Source organism: Dermacentor silvarum, chromosome 8 (assembly GCF_013339745.2).
Source record: "Dermacentor silvarum isolate Dsil-2018 chromosome 8, BIME_Dsil_1.4, whole genome shotgun sequence".
Taxonomy (NCBI): domain Eukaryota; kingdom Metazoa; phylum Arthropoda; class Arachnida; order Ixodida; family Ixodidae; genus Dermacentor; species Dermacentor silvarum.
The window spans coordinates 104,610,614-104,634,626 of NC_051161.1; the positions used below are offsets into that span (position 1 = coordinate 104,610,614).

Here is a 24,013-nt window from a genome sequence, read left to right on the forward strand (position 1 = left end):
TGTCTTGCTCAATGTTTTTGACAGATCCCAGTGTGCTATGTCAAAAACATAGGGGCTGCGAATAAAGTTGCCGCGATTACAAGCAGTCACTTGTGTCCTCATTTTCCAATGTTTAGGTGGTTCCTTAGCTTTCCAGGTGTGCCATATGGCTGCTGGTAAGTTTCTTTGACACAGCACCAAACTATGCACCTGACCCCTATGTTGACCCCCTTTATGGTAGCGTCTGTCTCGGCAGATGGAACTGTGAATGCGCTGAACAAACATCATCTTCCGTCTAAAACACCTATTTTTGTCCCGCCCTAGCAAGATGTTCAAGCAATAGCCATAGCTCATAATGTCTGATTAAGGTATTTATGCCATTCTAACACACGGCTCTTTCTTTCATTAAAATTGGGCCAAAAATTGCCTGCAAGACGCAGTTGGATACAAAACAAAGCCACCTTCGCGACTTTTGTATGCTTTGCCACATACCAAGGATGTATTGCAACGAAGCCAACTTTAGGAAACCGGCGGCCTCTGTGCAACATGCAGCCAATTTTTCTTGCTAAAAAATCGGGTGCGCATTACATTTCTGTCATTTCTACGCTTGTTGTCTTCTTTTCGACACATAAAAGCGGCCGCATTTAATTTGGGGGCAGGTTAGACTCTGGAAAATACTGTCAAATGAATCAGCAGTGTACCTTGGCATTTTTTCTGCATCTTGTTTAATTCTAGCCACTGCATAATTCGATCCATTTCGCCAGTCCCGTCAGGGTCGAATTAATGGAAGTCGATAGTGTATTCGATGGTCTCGAGATCTCGGAAAGCAATGAATACTGAAATTCAAGACAAAGTGAATATTGAATAGCATTATATTCGATTGAACCTAAGAAAATATTGAATATTTGCACAAGCCTACAAGCGCAGCATTCACAGGTGTTGCCTTACTTGAGCACATCTTCGACAGTGCAGAGATACAGCCCGACACATTCTGCCCGGCACTCCTCATAGGACGAACCCAGGGACCCGAAGACCGAGTCGTACGTCTCGCCATCCTTGTACCAGCTCGTCACCTGATGTCAGACAGAGGTGGGCGTAGGAATGAGCGGGCAAAACCAACTTTTGGCAAAACTTGGCTGTTGCTTTTGGAAAATAAGATATCAATGTAGTATTACAGTGCGCCACGAAAATGCGCCAGAGGGCAATGGATTGGATTGAACTAGCTCAATGACCCTTTAGCTCATTTAGCTTTATCAATGGCAGGAGACCCGACGGCACTCTTTGCATAGGGTAATGTCCCCAGATAAAACAAGGAGACTTGTTTCATCTAGGGATTTTAGCATAGGATGGTGGCGAGTACCACCTGGCGTCGACCACCACTCTTCACAGGAGTGGCCTCTGAGACTGTGCGGCGCAGCTCGTCTTAGAGCAGCTTGGAATCAGTTTCTCTCATTTGTAGCATGAATGTAGCAGCTTTAAAGGAATGTATCAGATTGGAGCAATTGGAGCAGCATTCCTACCACTGGCATTTTCAAGGCTGAAGATGTTACGACCACTACCTGAATGATGGCAAATGATATAAAAAAAATGAAACACCGAGGAAACGGGGCTAGAACTGCCTTCTGCTCCTTCTACCATGTCCTTTGCTTCTATTGCACTAGCTATAACAAGGTGCTGCTTCTGTTTTGTGCGCTACAAAGGCACTTCTAACTTTGTCTTTTTTTTTTTTCACTGACCCAGAGCTCAACCATGTCCCCAGTAATGTTCAATCAATTCCGAGTATCTCTGTTCTCAACTTGCTAGTTTGTGTAGATTTAATATTTTTCTTTTCCTCCTCTATGCTCCTTGTCTTTCTTGTTATCCATTTTTGCTTCTTCCTCATTTACCCAGACCATAAAAAGAAGCATCTCATGTACAGCAAGCCTTCTAACCTCCCAAAACTGTCATAAAGGTCTCCCTCCAACATCTCAGCCTCACATTTACTATAAACCCCCTAAACCTCTCTTGACAAATCACAGCATTCAACAGACTACAGTTTGAGAAATACTGCGCTTGATCGACACCAGCAGTCAGCACCACGGCACACTCCCTACCTTGGCTTCGGGGTCAGGTCCCAAGCCAACGTGGGGCATCCGCACATTGTCATGGTCGAAGTTGAAGGTGCCGTCCTTGCGCTGCGCCAGCAACTTGCCGCTGCCATGGCCGAGAAGCTCGTGTAGGCCCACTTGCACCTCGAACGCCTGATTTTTCAGCCTGTTGAAGAGCTCCTGCAATCGGCACGTATATTTTCAGAGTTCGAAAGACTCCATGCAGAAGGAAATGTTCACAGGAGAACGGAGCCTCGAAGCGATAAACAGTAGGCAAATGAAGCAAGCACTGGCCTCGCGCAATACAGGAGACTTCCGTTAGTTCGACCGCTGTTCATTTGTTTTTTGTTTTTCGATCTCAACCGTTTAATTCGATCCTAAAACTGACCATCGCCGGATAATTCGAACTTGACCAGTCAGCACGCACGCGCCTGGCCCCTATAGTGACCCCGATAGTCGGCCCATTCAGTGGCAGCGTCCGTCTCGGCAGAGCTTACGAGGACAGTGAATGCCTTGAGCACACCTCATCTACCGTCAAAAATGCGTCACTACGGCATCTACCGTCCTTACGGCATTTACCAGATTCTAACGCGCACTTTCTTTTTGAAGAAAATTGGGCCGGAAATTGTCTGTGCCGTGCAATCGGACATGAAACCAAAATTGCCTTCGCAACATTTGCATGCTTTGCCACATAACACATACTGCAGAGAAGCTGACTTTAGGTAACCGGCTGCCATGGTGCAACAATTTTTCTTGGTAAAAAATCGAGTGCGTGTTAGATTTTAACTTTGTTTAGGAAATTTAATGTTGTTTACACATTACTTGACTACTTTGGACAGATAGAAAGCGGGCGTGTGGTTGATTTGGGGGCATGTTAAAACCAGGCATATACTGCCAGATGAATCAGCATTTTTTCTTCATCTTGTTTAATTCGACCTGCCAGATAATTCAATCAGTTTCATTGGTCCCATCAGGGTAAAAATAACGAAAGCAAGAACAGTAATGCAGCCATCTTTGTTACATCATCAGACTCATATGCGCGAGTTCCAACATTTATAAAGGTACCGGACCGTGCTTACATTGTCACTATCTGTCATAAAGTTGGCCTTGGATGATTTGTCGTCAGCGTTGATGACGTTGCCCAGTGAGACGTTCTTGAAGCCCTCATTTTGTCGAATGTCATCATCTGAAGAGCAGACAAGGCATATACTAGTTGCAGTATATCAACTTTATTCAACAAGAACACACAACTTGTAGGCGACGTAAGAGCAAAGGTGCTGCCACAAAGTGCGTTGACAACAGGTGCTATATGTTTTTTTTTTTCCTTTTTACAACCCATCATTCATGGCAGTGGGTCTCAGAATCTCAGAAAGATCACTAATGAGTGGACTAATTACCTGAAGTTCAGCGACTACCTATTTAATTAACCATTTTAAGGCGCATGCGGCAACAGCAAAAGTGACACCAGCCAGTAAGCGAAGCAGACCCACTTTCTAAAAGTCCCACGCCTAGCACTCCAAGTATGAGCAGTAATACACCAGTGTTCCAGTTAACATCAATCTGCAGCAAATAAAAAGATAAAATCCGCTACAGAGATGCACAACTGTCGGCAGCAACAAAGCACAGACAAGCGAACAGCTACCAGCATTGCTTTAATTCTTTCACGTTGCTGCCGATTTACGACTGCCTCGTGTACCATGGCACAGCACAAGGTGCGACTACTGCAATTCCCTTCCATGCCTTCAGTAAAGAAGCCTGTCCCTGAAGCCAGTTTCCCTGTCCTTTAGTGCCCCAATGAAGTCAAGGCAAAGGGTCGCCTAGGAAAATCACTAGAGGGAAATGTGGCGCTAGTGTCTATACTGGAGCTGCAAGTATGGCAGTTAGGCCAGCATGGGAATGATGGGTAGTACACATTGATTTGCCCAACTTTGTGCTTCAGACTTCAAAACGAGTTTGTGACTTTGAAGATTCATCATGTTCAATATAATACTCCATCATAAATGGTACATTCCGCAATAATTAGGTACATGCAGAGGAGCTTATTGCCTTCGTGCATTTAGAAAAACATGATTGCTTGGAAACCGAGAAACATAAATTGTAATAAATAAAGTCGCAAGAATGCCAGTAGCCACGAGCACGAAGATTGAACAAATCCATGTTCTGCGCATCATTCCAATGGTAAATGAACAACCGCAGTGCCAGATGTCCCTCGTGTAACTTGAGTAGACAACGAGAGGAGGTGTTTCGAGGCGTGGATGGAAAGTGGGTAAAGACCGCTGTTCACCATAAATTACTCTACTCGTACAAACTGATCTAGCGCTTCCCCTTGGTGTGCCTTCAGAAGCCCACTGTACAACAAAATGCATCTCTTCACCAAGCTGTACAGGACAGTCAGTGACAGACATTCGGGACAGACACACAGTAACGTGCGAGAGGACATGGATGCACGCTCACAGTTTGGAATGTTGATGCCCGCGGGTATCCCGCTCCCGGCGAAGGTGAGGACGTCGAGCGAGGTAAAGTCGGGCCGCAGGAAGCGGTCCTTCTCGAAGCTCTTCGGCCATGGCAGCAGCTGCAGCAAGGACTCGGCCCGTTCAACCAGCTTGCCAAACTTCTCGCTCTGCGGCCGATTCACCATGGCGACAAAGCCTGCACAGAGTGTGGCAACACTCCGCTTTATTGCTACTGTTGTCCGAGACAGTGAACTGCTAAATAAAGGCATGTCAGAACGCTCTGTCAGAATATCAGTCACACCCACCCTGTATTTGCCATTCTACTGCCAACCGTAAAATCTGAAAAATGCTGGAGGCCAAATAATAAACAAATTTGTTGAAGAATAGTCAAAATTTGATATTAGAGGCTTTTATTTTGACCTGAGCGTATTAGGCTTTGCGGAATACCGGATGACTGGAGAAGCTCAGTGAGCAGTCAAGATGGCTGTGCCTTCTTGTGACACAAGTCTTTAATCAGAGAGAAACGGAGAAGCGCAGATGGTGTCGGCAGCACCTCTGCGCGTTGCCTCGTTGGTGCTGCTACAATTTGTTTCTCTCTCTCTCTCTCGTCCTCATTTTCTTTCTCTCTCCCGAGCATAGCGCGCGACGCTCCGCGAGGTGGTTGCTAGGCAATGCAGTGGCAGGCGGCACACATTACAGCCAGCTTAAACAGCTCCGCTGTTAAAAAAACTCACTTCTCAATTGGAAAAGTGGGGAGGGGGGGGGGCGTTCATTACACGAGTGCGTTCAGCATGCGAGCAAATACAGTTGAAAGTGCTTGTGGTAGCACAGAAAAATGCACACGTGCACACACACACACAAAAGAAATTACCATTCAGGAGAATGTACGACCTCAAAAGGCTACCTGTTGAGGTTATAATTCCCCTCACTGAGCGTATCAACCTATCAACTGTGTAATGCTGCATAATGCAGTTTCAAGCAGAATATTATGATGAGGCATAACATTAGAAATCCATTATATATAGGACAATCAACTTGAGAGCGTACATGAACTTAGCCTAACCATTTAGGCCCTGTTTCGAAACACCACAAGAGTAGGGATGGGCGAATAGGAAATTCGAAGCGAATAGTGATTTGGTCGAATAATTTCAAATCGAATAGTTCGAATAGTATATATCACATGTTACAGTAAAACCTCGTTAATTCCCATTTCACGAGACCGAAAAAAAAAAATGTCCAAATTAACCAAATGTCGAATTACCGAGTGTATTTAGAAAACAATAAGCAAAAGCTTACTACGTCAAAAAGCTTTTATTAGTGAATGGATGACCAAATCCTCTAGCGATTTTGCACAAAAGCAGTGCGGAAGCTGCAATTCTCATCTCGTAACTGATTGGCTCTCGCAGCGGCGTTCGAGTTCTCACGTGTTCCTTCGCAGCAGGGCCGCAGCGTGTGCCTTCCTTTGCGACATGCTTTGCACTGCCACGCATACATCTCGATCATTTTTTCGCCAGTGAGCTGATCGCCAACAGATCGCACGTCCATTACGATGCAGCCTGTGCTTTTCATCCTCGACAGATTTGCACGGAGTAAAAACAAAACAACTGTTTCCGCCACCGCAGCGGACGATACCGGGACCGCTATCGATGCGATTATGAACGCCGATTTTGTGGTGCTTGAGGCATGCAGCCGACACAAGCACCGAATCAAAACGAAACTACCGTTCGCTGCAACTGCAGATGAAACTGCGGAAGCACACTGCCAACGTGTATATTGAGCAAAACGAAACTACTTTTTGCCGCAACTGCTGCGGCAGAAACCACGGCCGCTATCGACATGATCACAGATGGTAACTACGCACTTATGAAAGCCCGCAGCCAATGCGGTGTTAAGCGTGGCGGTAAATGAAAGAATAAAGGCTTTAAAGGCATTCCGGTGTAGCTGTCATTCACATACGTTTCCAGCTGATGACCATCGCGATACGGACTCCACCGCTTCGTTTCAGTTGGCCGCTAGCGCCGTTCTTGCTCTTTTGCGTCGCACATTTCCAGCTCTTTAATGCAAAAACATACAACCTTCGAGATTTACGGTTGTCGTATGGCAGCCATGACGTATAAGCATGCCTCTGAGATGTGTATTTGCACTGACCATCTGTGGCTTCCAGCTGCCTATTCGGGAGCACCAAATCAAATACCTGAATTCAAATCGAAGCGAATAACGAATAGAGAATAATTCAATCAAATATTCGACAACACCGAATATTCAACCATCACTACACAAGAGTCAACCTGAAATCGAACCGTGTGCCCACCTTCAAATTCACCGCGAATGCCAGCTGGATCCCTGTAAGTCTCTATGAATCCTATGTACCTGCAGAAGAAAAGGAGAGAAAGAAAAAGACATACATATGGGCTATATTCCAATCTGTGTGACAGTTTAAGCATGTCCTCAGAGGGCTCACGGTGTCCACCGGGTAAAATGCAACAGCAAATGGATAGTAAATTACATGGACAGTTAGTACAATTATCTGGCAGAACAATTAGAACAAGCAATGATAATTACAAGCTAAAGTACTGTGCTGGTTGGTGCTGTAGTTCCAAAACATGCCAACAGCGGCATTGCTGAATTGTTTCCACTTTTCAGTAGGGGTTATGAACGTCAGTAGGGCAAATGTCAGTAGGGGTGTGCCAATACTGAATAGCAGATTTTGAATTGAATATCAGAAAACTTTTCACAAACTTTAATGCTTACAAACTTTGAGCAAGAACATATGGTGCTGCACATGCTCTAGAGTTTCCTAACATTGTATATAGCAAAAATGTAGCAAGCTCTCAGTAACTTAGGTACATAGAAATCAAGATGTTACAGTACGGTCTACTCTCATTAAGAGGAACGCCAAATTAAGATACCAGCACTTATTACAGCTCAGTTCTAGTTTACAAAGGGCAGGAAAGTTTTTTTTTTTTTTTTTTTTATCAGTAGAATTTCTGTTGAATAGAATCTACTACTTTTCTTCCTCTGAAACTAATGAATTAGTGACGTTATGTTGTACTGAATGCTAATGAGGATTTCAGTTTAATAGTAGACCTGTGTTTTGCGGCAATCTTTCATTTATTGCATAGAAATTATTGTTATGAGCAATACTTTCTGCTACAACACTAATTTTTGAGCGTTTTTAAGGGTGAATTCATATATAATGAACTACTGATATAACGACCACTTTTTGTGGAACTATCGAGTTCGTTATAAACGGGTTCAACTGTGTACGGGACAAAAAACACTTCTCATCGACGCCGAATGCGAGCTGTGCTACTCAACTGAAGCAAATGAGTGCATCCTAACGTTCCTCGTCCTTAACCAACCGCTGAAACCGATTTTGAGCACCGACGCACGCAAAGCTTTGAATCTCATCACGAGAAGATAGCCGCAGCTATCGACTGTAGCTGCGTGCACAGCAATACAAAGGCGTCAAAACATGCTCGACAACTTTCCTGATGTATTTGAAAGCACCGGAAAACTGCCTGAAGTGTATTCCGTACAGCTAAAGGAAAAAAGTAACTCCCACGATGTCAGCTCCACGGACGAAACAGAATGTAATCATCAAGGAAGACAGAGCCTTCAGAGCGAGTCCATCCAATTGTCGTCCTCAACAAAAAAGACGGCAGCGTACGGCTGTCTCCTGAGCTCTTCCAGCAAGCCAGTAGGAGGGTCTTCAAACAGCAACTCACTGTCAAGCCCTGCTTCGTCAAAATTCTAGCCGCATCATAAAACCACCTTGAAGGACAGGCAGGAGTCCTCGGAAAGATAATTACAGTAGCACGCTCCAAAAACCTTAACTTCAAGGAGAACCAGCTCCAGCTAAGTTTGCCAGCAACCACGCATCTGGGTCATCAACTCCCATCTCAAGAGATTGCTCCAGATCCAGGAAAAGCAATGACCACTGAAACCACATCACTTCCGTCGAACAGAATGGTCAATCGGAAAGGACCATCCAAACAGCCAATTCAATGAAGACAAAGGCAGCAGAAAAAGGGAAGGACCTGACAGTAGTCCTACTTAACTATCACTCAACGGAACTATAGGAGGTCAACCCCCAGCTGAGCTCCTAATGGGTAGAAACCTGAGTACTTTCCTACCTACCCTACCGGGCATCATCCTGAAACCAACCTTCCCAACCACACCTCACCATATGCATTCCAACAAAGTCAAAAAAAAGAAAGGAACAGCACAAACACGGTGACTGCCACACGAGAAATCTCCCACGTCTAATTCCAGGTCAGCCTGGGTGGCTTTGCCACATATCACAATTGTGAAAAGCCACAGTGGTCAACGTCGGTCCAGAACCTCGCAGATACGCCGTAAAGACAGACACTGGAGACATCTTCGTCAGAAACCGCATCCATCTACGACCAAAAGCTGTGGAACAGACTGCTACCGAAGCTTCACCAGGTGACTATGACATAACTGAGCCAAGCACATCAGCGTGCAGCCAAGGGTATTCACCAGTTCCAGCTTAGCAGATTCAACCTCGACCAGGTCCACCTCAAGCTACTCGTTCTGGAAGAAGGATCAAGCCTCCTGCGCGATACCCCAGCTTGAAAAGCAGCGTGGTGTATACAGAGTAAACATCGCTTAAAATTTTCATAACTTGCGATCACTTCGAAATCGGCCTGACATAAACAACACATTTGTGAGCTAGAAAGCTGATTCTCATTAAAAAGAAGGGCGTGTTATATATGCACATTGCTTCCTGTTCTCCTGCCATCTATGCAGCATCTTTCAATTTAAGGGGCAGCTCGCAGCACCTATGTTACGCGTCCTGAATCTGTACATCCTGAATAAACATAGTTCCGCTTCTGCTTTCAACTCAGCCAGTCCTGTGTCCGACTCGCTCCAGTAGCAACACAACATAACACCCTCAAGACACCACAAAGAACTGCCCTCAACGTGGTGGCAAGTTGGCCCCTTGTCGCACACTGAGCCACCATAAGTGACACTCACGACTCAACGTTGGGCCCCTTGTCGCGAATCCAGAAGCGGGAGCCGTCCTTGTGGGCATCCAGGCTGCCCACCGTGAAGCTCTCAATGTACTTGCCCAGCATCTGCCGCTGGGTGTCATCGGCCGCATTCTCCTGCACAATCATCATCATGACATCACTACCAGTCTACTCCACTGCAGGACAAAGGTGTCTCTCCCAGAGGCTTCTAACTGCCCCTCTCCCATGTCAACCAAGTCCACTCTCACACTTGCCAACCTGTGCACTCTATAATTCATAAAGATCATGTGGACATGAAATTGCGCATTCAGATATGCCCGATAATTCGGACGCCTTTGTAGCACCACCACATACCCCGTAGAGTAAATCTATAAGAACGTCTGAAATTTCTGGCACGAGAACCCTTCACCGTCAATTTTCCGGACTTTTTGCCGTGACCGCAGGTCCGAAACAACGTTAATCGAAGTCACCACCGCTGCTATTTCGATCACCTTGCCGCCTCAAACCGGCACTCTCGCACGCAGATCTGCTGGCAGCCACCACTGCGGCAATGCTAGATCTAGCTGCTTCGACGTTCGCTACCAAGCTTCTTGTTGTTCAGTACCGTGCTTTAGGGTGCAGCTCTTAGGCGCCCGTTCCTACAGCGAGCGTCGGAGCACAGCGAAGGATGAAAGAGTGAATGTGGAACGCAGCGGTGGATGAAAGAGGGTGACAGCAAAAAGCGCGAGAAGGAAAGCGGAGGAGGAGGGTATGGCGAAAGCGTGAGAAGAAAAGCGTAGAACCGCGCAAGATTGGCTCTGCGGCAACGATAGCTACGACATGGCGCCAGAGTAGCGCGCGTCGTCTGTTCACCGATGATGCCAATGATAAGGGATGGAGCGAGCGAGTCCACCGATACCATACATGGAAACAAAGCACTGCATGAGCGGATGTCTGTCTGCGGCGGCTGCTATGAATCACAGACACGCATCTCGCGATATCCAGATTAGCGAGGCAGTCGCGTCACACTTTGCTCCGTTTGCAACGTGCCGCATGAGAAAGATTGTCCGCGCCAGCCGATATATCACGAAATGAAAACACGTGTAAAGCTGCGGTTAAATTTTGCATTAGGGAGTATCGTACAGAACCTCGATCATACGTATTGGGAAAAAACGCGAGAAAATATACGATTTGAAGTGACTAAAAAATTGGACAGACTCAACTGTAGTTGGCATCTACGTAATGCGAAGCATTGAACGGATCGTTGCGCACGAGGCACGAGACACTAACGCTCATCAAGCTGGTGGGGCTTCAGCTGCCCGAGACACATACGTTTTGTTATTTGCTGGTGGGCCCAACGAATAACCGTAACTCCATTGGGTCATTTTTTGGGTTCTCGATTGCAAACATTGGCGCCGGGAAATCATATGTAATGAGGGTCTACTGTAATCGTCGGTGTATTTTTGCATTAAAAGAATTCACCGCTGTCAGCAATGGCGCCGATTCAGCCTTTGTAGTCCTCGTCAATGGCTTCAAAGCTCGGAAAGCACGGCGCATTGCATAATGCCGGGTCCCAAAAGTCAGCTTTGTCTCAATACAGTATTGTTAAGCGGCGAAGCATACGCGAAGTACTGCGATGAAGCAAACCAAGAGGGGGAAGGGGCAATTGTCGCAGGACACAGTCTACATTCCTTAATTATACACCCGTGCTCCCGCTGCCTCTTGTCACAGTACGGGCACCAATACGCCTAATATGTGTACCGGCATGCCTTCAGAGCTATTTCAGACATGCCTGTGGCGAATTGAGTACTCGGCAGTAAAAGGCATGCATTCATTTTTTTGGACAGCTCGATTTTTCAGATGTTTTTGTGGCTCTTAAGGAGTCCAAAAAATCGTACGTCGATTGTACACGATCACAGTTAAGTGATCTACTGAACGTTGGTGCCAAAAGTTTAATGGTTCAATAGTTTAATGGTTCAAAGGTGTCATATGACTCAGTTGTGTTTGATTGGCAGGCATGAGATTATGTAAAAACATCTTGTAGCCATTGCCACCTACCTGAGCAAGCCGGAGGTTGTCCACGGTGAGCTTGAGCAGCGGGGAGTAGTCGCCCCGAGTGAAGGTGACCCGGCTATTGTCCATCACTTCACACCCCAATAACTTTGCGCTTTCCTTGTCCTCTGTGCAAAAGTAGCCCAAACGCCTAGAGTTTAACAAAAACTTGTCTGTAACAAGGACTGTAGCAACAGCAGTCTAGGAAGATGCCGACTACAGGAAGTAAAAAACAAAGACTAAAAGTGATCAGGCGTTAAAGCTCCATCGCGGGGGTCTTGTTTACGATGCAACATTTGCGAAAACGTAAGACCACAAACAAGGCACACCTTTTCCTCCCCCCCTCCACCAGCAGGAACTGAAAAAAAAAACATCAATTGCTCTTAGTTTTCACTAATTTTCATTGGAGCCTAACTTGCCTATACAATGATCATAATGTTCTTCTTCAGCAGCCCTTCATTTGGTGCCAGCTCATCAAGCTGATTGCTTCATGAAAAATGTTGTCTGGGTCATGACGCTAGAGGGGCTAGGTCTACTTACAATGCTGAAGGCAAGAGCAGAATAACTATTTAACCGAGCAAACACATGGCTGCAGGTTCTGGCACCATAATTCGCCAAAAGAAAGGCGAAGTGATGCACTGGGCTTAGGTTGGCTGAGGTTGGGTTAGCAGATGATTGCAAAGCAGTGCTTAAAGTCAGCAGGAGCCCGGCGGGGGCCCAGCCCCCTCTCCATTACTTTTACGAGGGGCGCGGCCCTCCCCTCGTCAAGTCAACTGTAGCACTGCAGCACTCAATCGACACTGGAGGTGATTTTATTATCAGTGGTGACGTGTGCGGAGCAATTCTAAGATTTCAATTGACCAATAAATGATTCAATCAGTATTAATCGCTCAAGGTCGCCTGGAGTGAAGGCTGGTCCCCGGCCGAAACATCAGTAAAATCGTGGTATTTTTCCTACATGCTTCTATTCTTTGACCTGTTTCATTGCTGGATCCTATTACTCAAAGCTTCACTGATGTGTGCGTGTATGTATATGAGCGTGTGTGAGTGCGCACGCGCTATACTGGTTGCTGCCCTATGAGGGCCCCACCCTCCACTGAAGGGAGACTTTAAGCCTTGTTGCAAAGTACCCAACCCCTGCCACGGTTTCATGGTTAAATTGTTATGTTGGAACATTGCAATTACATTGTCGATATTAAAACTAGACTAGTAAGCTGTTATATTAAAACATTATGTATTTAGCTCATGTTAACTTGGAGAATTTAGTAATTCCTCCTAGCTGTGCTCGCCAGCCTGTGCCTTATTATACCACATCAAATGCCCATGAACTCAGAGGCATTTGACCCTGTGCCAGCCGTCACTCATCACACTTATGTCAAGCAATAAGCTCAAAATTGGGGGTGACACTGAAAAAAAAAATTGTTGCGTGAGCGTTGCTTGTTTGAGCTGCGCACCATCAGAATTGAAGGACGCTAAAGCTTCGCCTTTAAGAGAGGAGCACGATAGTATTCTAAGATCCCTAGCTGCTTATCAGGCTTTTTTCTCGTATATTCAAATTACAATCAGATGCTATCATGTCTGTAGGTTGTAGTTAAGCCGTGCGTTACGATTTTTCTGACGGATTTTGCTTTGAGAAATTCAATTTTTGTTCACTAACCCCTTGCGCCACGCGGAGGGCCTGTGTGATCGGGGTTGTTCGGGATGAATTTCTCCGCCGTGGATGCCATGGACGCCGATGCTTACGCCGACGATGACACCAACACTGGCACCAATACCGGCACCGACCCCAAATTTCCTGAGACACGGGCCCCTTAATGCTGTCGCGTTCAACAAAAAGTGCACCCTCGCTGTCCGCAAACCCGTGCCCCTTGCTAATGAGAGGCTGGCTTTCTCGCACAGTTTAGGCATCTAGTGGATAAGTGCGCAATTTCGCTAGCAGCACGAAAGCATAACAAAATTCAACACAAGATCACACCAATATTCTTAGATTAGATAGAAACAAATGCTAAGAACCGTGCTTTCTTCCGCACAGTCAGCAATATATTCGATTTGATTCAAATATTCGGTTGGAACCAAATATTCGAATATCTATCGTGATGACGCATGCAACGTCACCACTCCCCGGTTGGGTGGCGGGAGATTTGAATTGCAATGAAGGTATACGGACACTCTTTTTCTTGTAAACTAAGTCCACACTCATCAGGGAAGAGTGTGGACCCGTCATCCTCGAACATCTTCCAGAGCAGATCTTCGATCGTATCCAGTGCATTGGATATGCCAGTCTTAAAGCTCATCCTGATGACGTCAATGGAAACCATTCCCCACGTTGCAGAAATCCAACTGTGCTGCATTTCCACTTTTCCCGCTCTTCCACATCTTCCCATCTGGAGTGCAACTGGCCATCCAGTCTATGCACAGCCTCCGAATGTTGCCTTTGAATGGCTTTTTGAAGGACATATCCAAAGGCTGTAGCACCGAAGTGAGGCCACCGGGAATGATGGCAATGTCCGTGTGCAACTCTTTTAGTTCATTGCGAACACTTCCCACAACATGCCCGCGAAAATTGTTTAATACAAGCAGCTATGGTTTTGGCACGTAAAACCCCAGAAAGAAGAAAGAAGCTATGGATAAAGAAGAGCACCCGGTTACCATCGCCAAACTGTCGCGCTCCTATCTACCATGAACTCTGCGATGATCCAGCCTCTCTCTTGCACCTTTACATGGATCCCTCATGGGAACTCTCCCTTTGGAAGTGTCTTGGACTTGAAGATCTTACGCCCAAGTGCAGTCACCGACAGCACAGCAGTGCACCTCTGCTTCTTGGGCAACAATCATATACTGATTGTTGCCCAAGATTGTTGCGCAACCTTCTGCTCAACTGTGATATTACTTGCCATGTGAAAGCAGAGAGTAGCTTGGTTGGCATTCCCAATGTGGGAGAAAAAGAAAATTTTCTGCTACAGGATCCATACCACAATGTGAAAGTCCGCCACCTTGTCTTCATGGCAGAGGGCAAGCATTGGTCCAACCATGTCCGCCTCCTCGCAGACAGCCTATGGCGTCACATAAAGCGCACAGTTCTGCCGGAGCTTGCTTCAAAATCTTGCAGTAGGATACCTTGCTCGCACAAAAATGTGTTCACCTCATACAATATGAGTTCCAGTGATACGGGCCAACCATCTTGTAGGTTTTTCTTACACGTCGAAAGAGTCACTCTTCAACTTGCAGACACCTGCCCCCCCTTCAGTCCGCAGAAGGCCCATCAAATCTTCTTTGCAGCCTACCCTGACCTTTACAAAAAAAAAAAAAAAACTAACTGATCGATCAATTGGTTGATCTGACAGCAATGAGCTAGCATTAACCTTCCGCTTCGCAACCTTGAGTAACTAAGCACCTGAAGAACGCCACAAAGCTCCTTAACGATGCCAAACATATCTCACTTCACGCTCTAGTCAAGGAAACGCACCTTCACAAGACCTGCCTGAAACTGTCAAACAGTTGCCAATTAGCAATGCATATTCCACAGCTTAAGTTAAACCAACTCATATAGCTAGCGTTACGCCCCACCGTAGCACGCACACACACACAACAACTTCTATGCCAATTTGGAAAATGGCTAATGAAAGAACAATGATGGTGACAGTTAACAAGTACAGTTAAGTACCACTTTCACTTGGTCCTAATGCACCCCCAATTGTAACGCTCAGCAGATTTTTCATGGCCAGAAATGAAGAAATGCCAAGCTTAAGATTGTAACACGCATGCTATCGTAAAAGAGGCAGAGGGTAATGACAATTTGTTCCGAGTTGGAAAAAAAGTTTTGCATCAAGGCTGCAATGAACCGGGCATCACTCATTGTCGCTGTTGCACGCCTCCTTATTGCTTTCAACAGAACCAGTGGATCTCATGTTTGGTGCTGTTTATGGTAGTTCAGATACCACATTTTTTATACGCCCTGCGGACCATGGCAGTAGAACACACCTACAGAGGACTGGTCCTACAGCCACTATTTCGCAGAATTCCTCTTTGGCATTTTGAGCCAATCGGAGAAGGTGTAGGTGCCGTGTGAGCCAATCAGAGATGAATAGATGGCAAATTAGACAACATGGCACAATTTAACTCCTGAATGACACATCCACAGTAATGTGTGGATTGGATTACAGAAATTTATAGTGTCAATAAAGATAGTTTATCTCTGTTGAAGTTCTGGTTTTATACTCGAAGCTAACGTGCATGTCATAATTTAGTAATTTCTTTCCTGAAAATAAGTGCGCATTAGAAATGAATAAATATGGTAATATGCAAAATTACATAAATATGTGTAAAAGAAACAGTTACTTGTACCAACACAATCGTACCTGTAGACAGCACAGATGCATAGCGAATCTCGTAGCAATCCTGGTCGCCAGCCTCCGCGGCCTGGCTCTTGAATAGCCTCGTGATGTAGCCCTCAATACCCTGTGGTTGATGGACACATGTGAACGATGATCTTAATGAGTGACTGGAGCATTTTTCTTAAAGAAAGTACTTCTAAAAAATTAATGTGTTACCGCAAATCCATGATACAATGGTGTCACTCACAAAACCGACGACAAAAGGCAAGAAAAACACAACATGCGCATACATTGAAATACGCATTTTATTAGAAATACAATTTCCTATGTTTTCCTTTCTTTCTTTTTTTAATATATATATATACCTGCCAACCTGTGAGCATTCAAATTCGCAAATATATTGTGGACACATCACAGGAATGGTATGGGAATGGGGCATAGCAAGCACTATTTTTTTAAGGGTTTGCCCTGGGCACACATCTTTTGTGAGGTATACATTGTATATGCAGTTTATTAACTTCTTAGTGCGTGGATTTTTATTTCCTAGCAAAAAAAGTTACACGCCTTTGCTTAGGCAAGATATACCCCCCCCCCCATAATAAAACAATTTTCTAAAGAACACATCGTTATGATTTTAAAGCAAAAGTTATAACATATTATATATGATACACAATGCAGTTATAGGTATATTTTGTGACCGTACACGAAGGCATTCAAATTTCACAACACGTGAAAAAAATATCTGAGCTACGTACTCTTGTCTGTAGCAATGGCACGACAGTGGCTGCAATAGAGACTGCCCTGGTCGCATACAAGCATACATGTAGTCAGCAACACAAAGACAAACTTTTCTGGTCGCTAGGGAAATAAAGACTTAAGTGAATAAAATTTTTATGTAAATTTTTATGCAAATAAAAATTTATGTGAATACATTTTTTTTCCAGAGTACCAATTATTCGGAGTTTCAGCTGAGCTATCAGAGTCCGAACAATCGGCCGACGACAACTAGCAGAGCATATATACTGGCACAACAACAAAAGAAAGCAAGCGAGCAAGCACATTGAGAACATCACGGAGAAAGCTGCCCTCACGGACCTCAACACACGTTGGCGAGATATTCAAATGCCTCTTCTTCGAGAAGCAGTGAACACTAGGCTAGCCCACCAGGTGTGAAGCTTGGCGCATTAAATGTAAAGAAAAACACTTTATTGCTCTCCTCATAAATATGAGGGATGCACAATTAGGGTTCTCGATGCACCAACACGTTCAATTGAACTAGCTGCCATAGTCTATTGATATGAGGACTAAAGTGCGCATTAGAAATGAAGGTGGGACTGCTGCTGGCAGTGATGTACTCCGGTCTCGGAGCCCACTAACTCAAACACTAAACAGAAACACCACGTCAAATTTCAAATTTTGATCTGCAACAGAGAAAGTGATGGCCTGTTATGCCTTTCCGATTTTTGTTGCCCAGCTGTTGCAATAACAAAGGGGTAAGTCGGGTTTCACTGTGGTTTTTTCAGTTATCAGATTCTTTTTGCATGAGTGAATTCCACAAAAGTTGCCAAGTTGCTGCTTGCTTTCAGACTGAAAGTAGCCACATTTTCTTATACCTATAACCAATTATCTATACCTATGCCGGCAAAATCTATGATGTCTGAAATAGTTAGTGCACAAATTTCAAGGTGGCATTGTTGTTCTTGCGTCCCTTCCGATTGACTGATTGATCTGTGGGGTTAAATACCGAAGACCAACACTGGGGGGTTCTTCAACCTGCGCCAAAATCCAAGTACGTGAGCAGTTTCACATTTCAGCTCCATCAAAGTATGGCACTAAACTACGGAACCTGCGACGTCACGCTGAGCCGCTGAACGCCAAAACAACTGCACCACCACAGTAGGCGCACCCCTTTTCGCATACCAAGCTTCAGCTTATGTCAAGGCTGACACACGGACAAGTATAATCTATCAATCCAACAAGGAAAGTTATAACTTTTAGTGTCCCATCCCATTAGATGTTCCAAGTGGCAAGTAACTAGGTTCAAAGAAGAAAAAAATTGCACTGGCCTTCAAGCAAAGATTGCAGGGAATCTAATTTGGTTGGCCAATCGTTTTCCGAAAACTGTGAAGGCTTCATTCCATGAAAAATTGCTACAGAAAGCAACTCCATGGGGAATACAAAACTGACCTTTTGCTTCATGAAGTTGGACACGAGCTGTGCATCCTTCTCTGTGCAGTTCTTTGAAAAGTAGGTGGTGGTTGCCTGCAGCAAAAACATATTTATGCAGGTCACACAGAGCTCGGAGGGCACAATCATCCCAGCGAAATCATAGCGTACGCTGTACAACAATACAAAAAGGAACACCTAATATTGTGTGCATGCAATTTAGCAGGGATGTGCAAATACTCACATATCACTAAATTGGATCGAATAGTGAATGTTCAAATACTTGGATTCATCAATTGAATTTCTACTAAGAGATTTTCCAAATATTTGGTGTAGAGACCCGTGTAGTACCGAATGACAGGTGCACCACGGAGTGTTGCTGTGCAAGTGAGCATTTCACTTTGTTGTTTTCTGTGCAAAAGGAGCGTCAAGTGCGCCACAAACGGGCTGCACCGGCTTATGCGGCAGCTGACTTTGAATCTGTGAGCGCTCCTGTTCTACTGCATATGCTCCCCAATGTCGACCTGATGTAGGGACTGCACACAGAGTGCCCGAAAACTGCCATCTGCAGAACGGTCACCGCGTCGGCACAAGGTTCATTCATATCAACAGAACCGATCTAAACTGATAATGAGACACAGACGGAGGGAATGGCAACAAAAGCGGCGCATATTTCGAAAAGCTTGGTGCCAAATCGCCGCAGATCTATTCACAGCTGCCACGCGACACTAGGAAAGTCAACAAACTGCCTCACAAATGAAAGCGAGTCTACAGGATTGCAACAAAGTTGCTTACGGCTGCCATCTTTGCGATAGACTGCACAGTGGACTCTTGTCCTCAACGCCATTCGTAGACGCACACCGGTCTTTTTTTTGTAGCTTCAAGCAACCCGTCGCAAGACAAGCTTTGTATTTACACGGCGGGCATGAAAGTGTCTCGTGACTAGTGCCTTGACCGCCTGGCTGCATACTTTGGTGCGTACGGCGGATGGACGAGGGGGGGATAGGGAGGGGCATCACATAAATTTGCAGTGACCCTCCCGATTTTAGAACCTTTGCCAGGTGGCAAATCTCACAGAACCTAACCACAAAAAGGCGCCTGCTCTATACCGTCGGCACCGACTGCGGTTAACCCGCACAGCGCCAACGATGGCCACGCGCAGAATGGCGATTGAGTCACATGATGCACGGTCTGCACTTTTGTCCGTGGCGCAGGTTGGCCTTACATAAACAACCTGCCATAAAGATGGGAAAGCCCTTCTGTGTTTTGGAAGAAAACTGGAAAGCAAAACTCTCTACGCAATAAAAGTTTGGCACAAGACAGGTTCACCATAACCTGAGAGCATCATTGGTATTCAGTACGGTTGTGCAAATACTCGAATATGGCAAAATTGAATCGAATGGTGAATGCTTGAATAATTTGATTTGCAAATCAAACATCTATATGATTTTTCAAATATTCGAAGTATTCGGCGCAGAGCCTGGGCGCAGCACCGCATGTCACGTGCACCACGGAGCCCCTCGTGCTCGCTACATTTGCGCGGACACCGGATGAACAGGAGGGGGAAGGGTGAGGGGAAGCATTGCTTGAAATTGCCGTGTGACCCTCACAATTTCATAACCTTTGACAGGTGGCAAATAACGCTGAACCTGACAATGAAACAGTGGCAACTTTTTGGTTCCAGCATTTTTGGCACCGTCATTTGTGCTGTGCGACGACCCGCACAGCGCCAACAATGGCTGTGCAGGGAGCGGTGATCGAGTCACGTGGTCCACACTTTTGTCTTTCGCGCAGATTAGCCTGACGATGACACACCTGCTGTAAAAGTGGGAAATCCATTTTGTATTTCAGAGGAAAACTGGAAAAGCAGAACTGTCGATGGAGCAAAAAACTGTCATAAAACACAGGCCCACTATTAAACTCACAATCTCATTGGTATTCAGTGCTACATAGTGCCACTAATTCTTTGGCTTCAGAGGGAAACAAGCACTTGATTCTATATAACAGACACTCTATTGATAAAAAAATACTTTTCAGACTTTCATATACTACAACTGAGCAGTATTCAGTGCTGTTATTTTGAAGCTCCCTTTAATAAAAGTAGACCGTGCTGTATATCTTGATTTTTATGTACCTAAATTACTGATAGCTTGCTACATTCCTTCATGCAATGCTAGGAGATTCCCAAGCATGTTCAGCGTCATGTTTTTTTTTGCCAGAAATATGTAAGCATTGTGAAAAATTTTCTGATTTTTCATATTCGGTTCAGTATTTGGCCTTATTTTCTTGATTAAATTCTCGAAACCTTATTATTTGGTGTTCGCACACCCCTACAAATTGCAATTATGGCAGACACACAAGTTCGAACTTTGCTTTCTGCCAGTACCTGCAATATAGTTCTTACGATGAAGAATCCACTTCGGATCACATTTTTTTTATTTCAGTGTGAAAGTGAGGAAAATTACAGACGCTGAAAGTAAATCTCGCGGTACCCCCCTTACACTGGCACACCACACATATGCTTCGAGCATGCCACTAGTACTGGTCTGTTGGAGAAAGAACTGTCCCTAAAGGAGTACCCACACAAAAATTCTGTGTCCCACTTTTTTTAGGTAGCTGTTGACTCCGTTACGGTACAATGTCTCAATTTCTTGAGAGCACCACAAGTAATTCATTAGAGCAATTTTTATGCAACCCATTCAAAACATGCAGCACAGCTCAGAACGTGTAACAGAAGTCTGTTCCCATCGCCAAAACCGGAGGTGGCATTTACGTGGTATCGGAAACAACTCCAGCGTGTGCCAGTCAGTTCAGTGCAGTGGTTGAAATCCATACAATGATTGTGTCGATCAAAGCTGCCAAACTGGCCCTTCCAATTGTGTGCTTCGCTGTGAAATGCAGAGGGACCTGCTCTCCCCTCTTGTACCGGTACTTCCCGTCGCCAAAGATGGTACAGGCCTCAAAATAAGCATACAAGCCAAAATCATGCTGTTTTCACACATACAGCCACCGACCGATTTTCAGGACGCCCAATATTTCGGACCTGCTCGATAATTCGGACGCATTCGTGGCACCACCACGCACCCCATAGAGTCAATGTATGAGAACGCCTGAAATTTCGGATGCAAAAAACCTTCGCCGTTCAATTTTCCGTACTTCTTGCCATGACTGCAGGTCCGAAACGGCATTACTCAAGTCCACCATCGCCGCCATTTTGATTATGTCACCGCCTCAAACCAGCGCTCTCGCAGGCAGATCCGCTGGCAGCCGTAGACACCACCACGGCAATGCTAGGTCTAGCTACTTCGACATTCACTACCAAGCTTCTTGCTGTTCGGTGCCGTGTTTTTCATTGAAACAATTCCCCGCTGTTAGCAATGGCACCGACTCTTAGTTTTTGTAATTCTCACTAATGGCTTCGAAGCTCGGAAGCGGCCATGTTGACTTTTCATGTCGCTTGGCTTGGTGGATTGACAATGGGATTGGCTGCCCAAACTGCCGGGGGCGATACCTGTGACGTATTTCCGGTTTCCACCAGCAAAAACATGGCCTTTGAGATTTGTATTTGCCATCTAGAGATGGTGTCTATGATGCGTTGGGGCCCTAAAATTGGTTTGGGTGCATAGATGTTCTGTAGAAAGTCCAAGGGCAATAACGCTGTCGCCGCGCGCCATATGCTGTATGCGTGAGTGAAAGCGTGCGAGAGGAGCAGACGGCCGCGGCTAAATCTCGCGCGCGCAAGAAAGAGAAGCGGGGAGGAAGCACGCCTTCTTCCGTTGCGCTCTAGGCACTAGTGGGCAGCGTTGTACTCTGGCATCAACTGCGTACTGCGTGGCCATATCTTGAAAGCGATCTGTGTTGAGGGCAGAGTGTAGGCAGTCTATGTGTGCTGACGGCTCATACCTTTGTGCGTTCTTGCCACTCAGTTTGCACTGAAGCGATAGACAGCACGAAGATCACATCGCTTGCTGCTGCTCCCATGCTTCCTCAAGCCATCGTTTTGACAGCGAGTGTCCACACTCATCGAGTGTGATGTGTTCATGTTTGCCTGTGCGCACTGACACCACGCTTGTTAATACAGTTAATAAGCGAATGTTTACAAGTTTATACGGATGATAAAACTACTATCCTTGCTTTGTATAACAGTCTACTAGTTTGCTATCGCAATCGATGCTTCGGCTTTTGGTCAAAACTGCAACATTTTTTCAAACATAAGAATTAAAATAAAATTGTGTGAAGTTCACCATTAGTTTTATTTCTCAATTTTTCTTGTTTCCCGGCTCTTAAGCTTTTTTTTGTTTTTTGTTTTTTGCAGTCCCGTCAAAAACCTATCAGCAGGGTTCTACTGTATTCGCGAAAGCAAAAACAAAACAATGCAGTATAGTGAGCCCTAACTCGTCCATATTTAAAATGTCCGCAATAATACAAACAACTCATATGCAAGTGAACTGCAACTTTAACGACACCCCTGGAGCTTTCTGGGAGAGTGAAAGCTCAAGCCATGCTACCTGGATCCTTGCAGGAAAATTCTACATGACACTGTGGCATGGAACATGGCCACAACAACAGTGACAACTCAAATGCATAACACAGACAACCTTCTCAAGAAAATCGTCTAGCACGTGCACATGTGCGACAAGCAGCTCACCTTGGGCGGGAATCCGAGATGCTTCTCAGAGTCGCGGAGTGAGTACAGCGGATCGGACACCTCGGACCACAGTTGCTCCAGTGCTGCAGGTTCTGCCTCCCAAGCCTTGCTCAGCCTCAAAAGCTTCTCCAGCTTGTCCTACATATGAAAGCAGAAAAAAACACTGTCAGCTGGCATCCTAACCAGAAGTACTGTACTATTTATTTAACCCAGTTTGAAATCGCAATATTTTTTACTATAAGAAAGTGGATCCAAAAATTCCCTGCAGGCTACAAGCAAATACGAAACCAAAACCGCACTCATGGCATGGCAACCACTTATTCAGAGTGCACATCATTGCCAATGTTGAGAGAAAATACTCTTTCTGCTTAGAGTGGCGGTGTCACTCTAAGCAGAAATCACCACCTCTACTATGAAAGCTCATCAAGTGTAATGTTATTAAACATGTTGAAGCTACAACCACGTCTAGTCTTTGGTGCTTTAGAAACTACGTCGTGTTGCCAGATAAACTGGCAAAGCGGTCAAGGCACGAGCAATCATCCCGTGGTTCGTAATCATTTGAGAAGTTATTCAAGAAATGCAGGACATCAAATGCAGGGGACGGCAGGAATGACGACATGCTGTGGTTGATCAATAGCGACAAGCGCTGTCTGATAGTGACGGCAATGGACATTAATTGTGAAAAGTTTTGGTGATCCGTGCAATTAGGTGATCTACGTAAGCGCAGATGTGAGCTCCAACGCAAACACGCCTTTGGAGACACTGTCATTCTTGCCTCGTCACTTCTTTGCCTTCATTCCCATTGTCGTCATTCCTTTGTTGCCATGCCAACAACATTGTTCCTTCGTCATCGCTGTTTTCGTTACTGCATCATCATCATGCAGTCTCCGTCCATCAATTATCGTCATGTCTTCATCATTAGGCCGCTGTTGTAGTTCCTCATCGTCACTCTGTCGTCGTCAATCTGTTCTCGGCATGCCTTTATCATTGTTGTGGTCATAATTCTGTCATCGTGACTCCGGTGCTGTCATTCCTTCATCCTCAATTCATAGTCATCATGCCTCCCTCATAATGCTGTCGTAATTTCATCATCACCACGCCATTGTCGTCAGATGTCGTCAGGCAATCATTGTCCCTCTATCGACATCATTCTGTTGTCATGCTCTTGTTGTCACAGTCGTCAAGTTGCCATGGTCATGCTTCACTTCAATTCCCTTTATTTACCAGACAGTCCTGGCTGGCTACCTGAGCTAAACGCTTGACAGGGGCCCAGGTAGCGGGTACAAGGCAGACACAGCAAACAGCCTATTAGATGCAA

General features: G+C 45.4%; 1 protein-coding gene across 3 annotated transcripts in view; it reads right to left on the bottom strand.

Moving 5' to 3' along the window:
- Positions 1-24,013, bottom strand: part of LOC119461602 (dipeptidyl peptidase 3-like) — a 76,196-nt gene that overhangs the window by 14,901 nt on the left and 37,282 nt on the right. For all 3 annotated transcript variants that reach the window (XM_037722956.2, XM_037722958.2, XM_037722957.1), the window contains 10 exons: positions 22,696-22,833; positions 18,069-18,143; positions 15,906-16,005; positions 11,554-11,675; positions 9,521-9,651; positions 6,831-6,889; positions 4,521-4,715; positions 3,146-3,252; positions 2,073-2,246; positions 928-1,052 (listed from right to left, as the gene is read on the bottom strand). In XM_037722956.2, the coding sequence (XP_037578884.1) occupies positions 928-1,052; positions 2,073-2,246; positions 3,146-3,252; positions 4,521-4,715; positions 6,831-6,889; positions 9,521-9,651; positions 11,554-11,675; positions 15,906-16,005; positions 18,069-18,143; positions 22,696-22,833 (1,226 nt within the window). The remainder of the gene's footprint in view (positions 1-927; positions 1,053-2,072; positions 2,247-3,145; positions 3,253-4,520; positions 4,716-6,830; positions 6,890-9,520; positions 9,652-11,553; positions 11,676-15,905; positions 16,006-18,068; positions 18,144-22,695; positions 22,834-24,013) is intronic.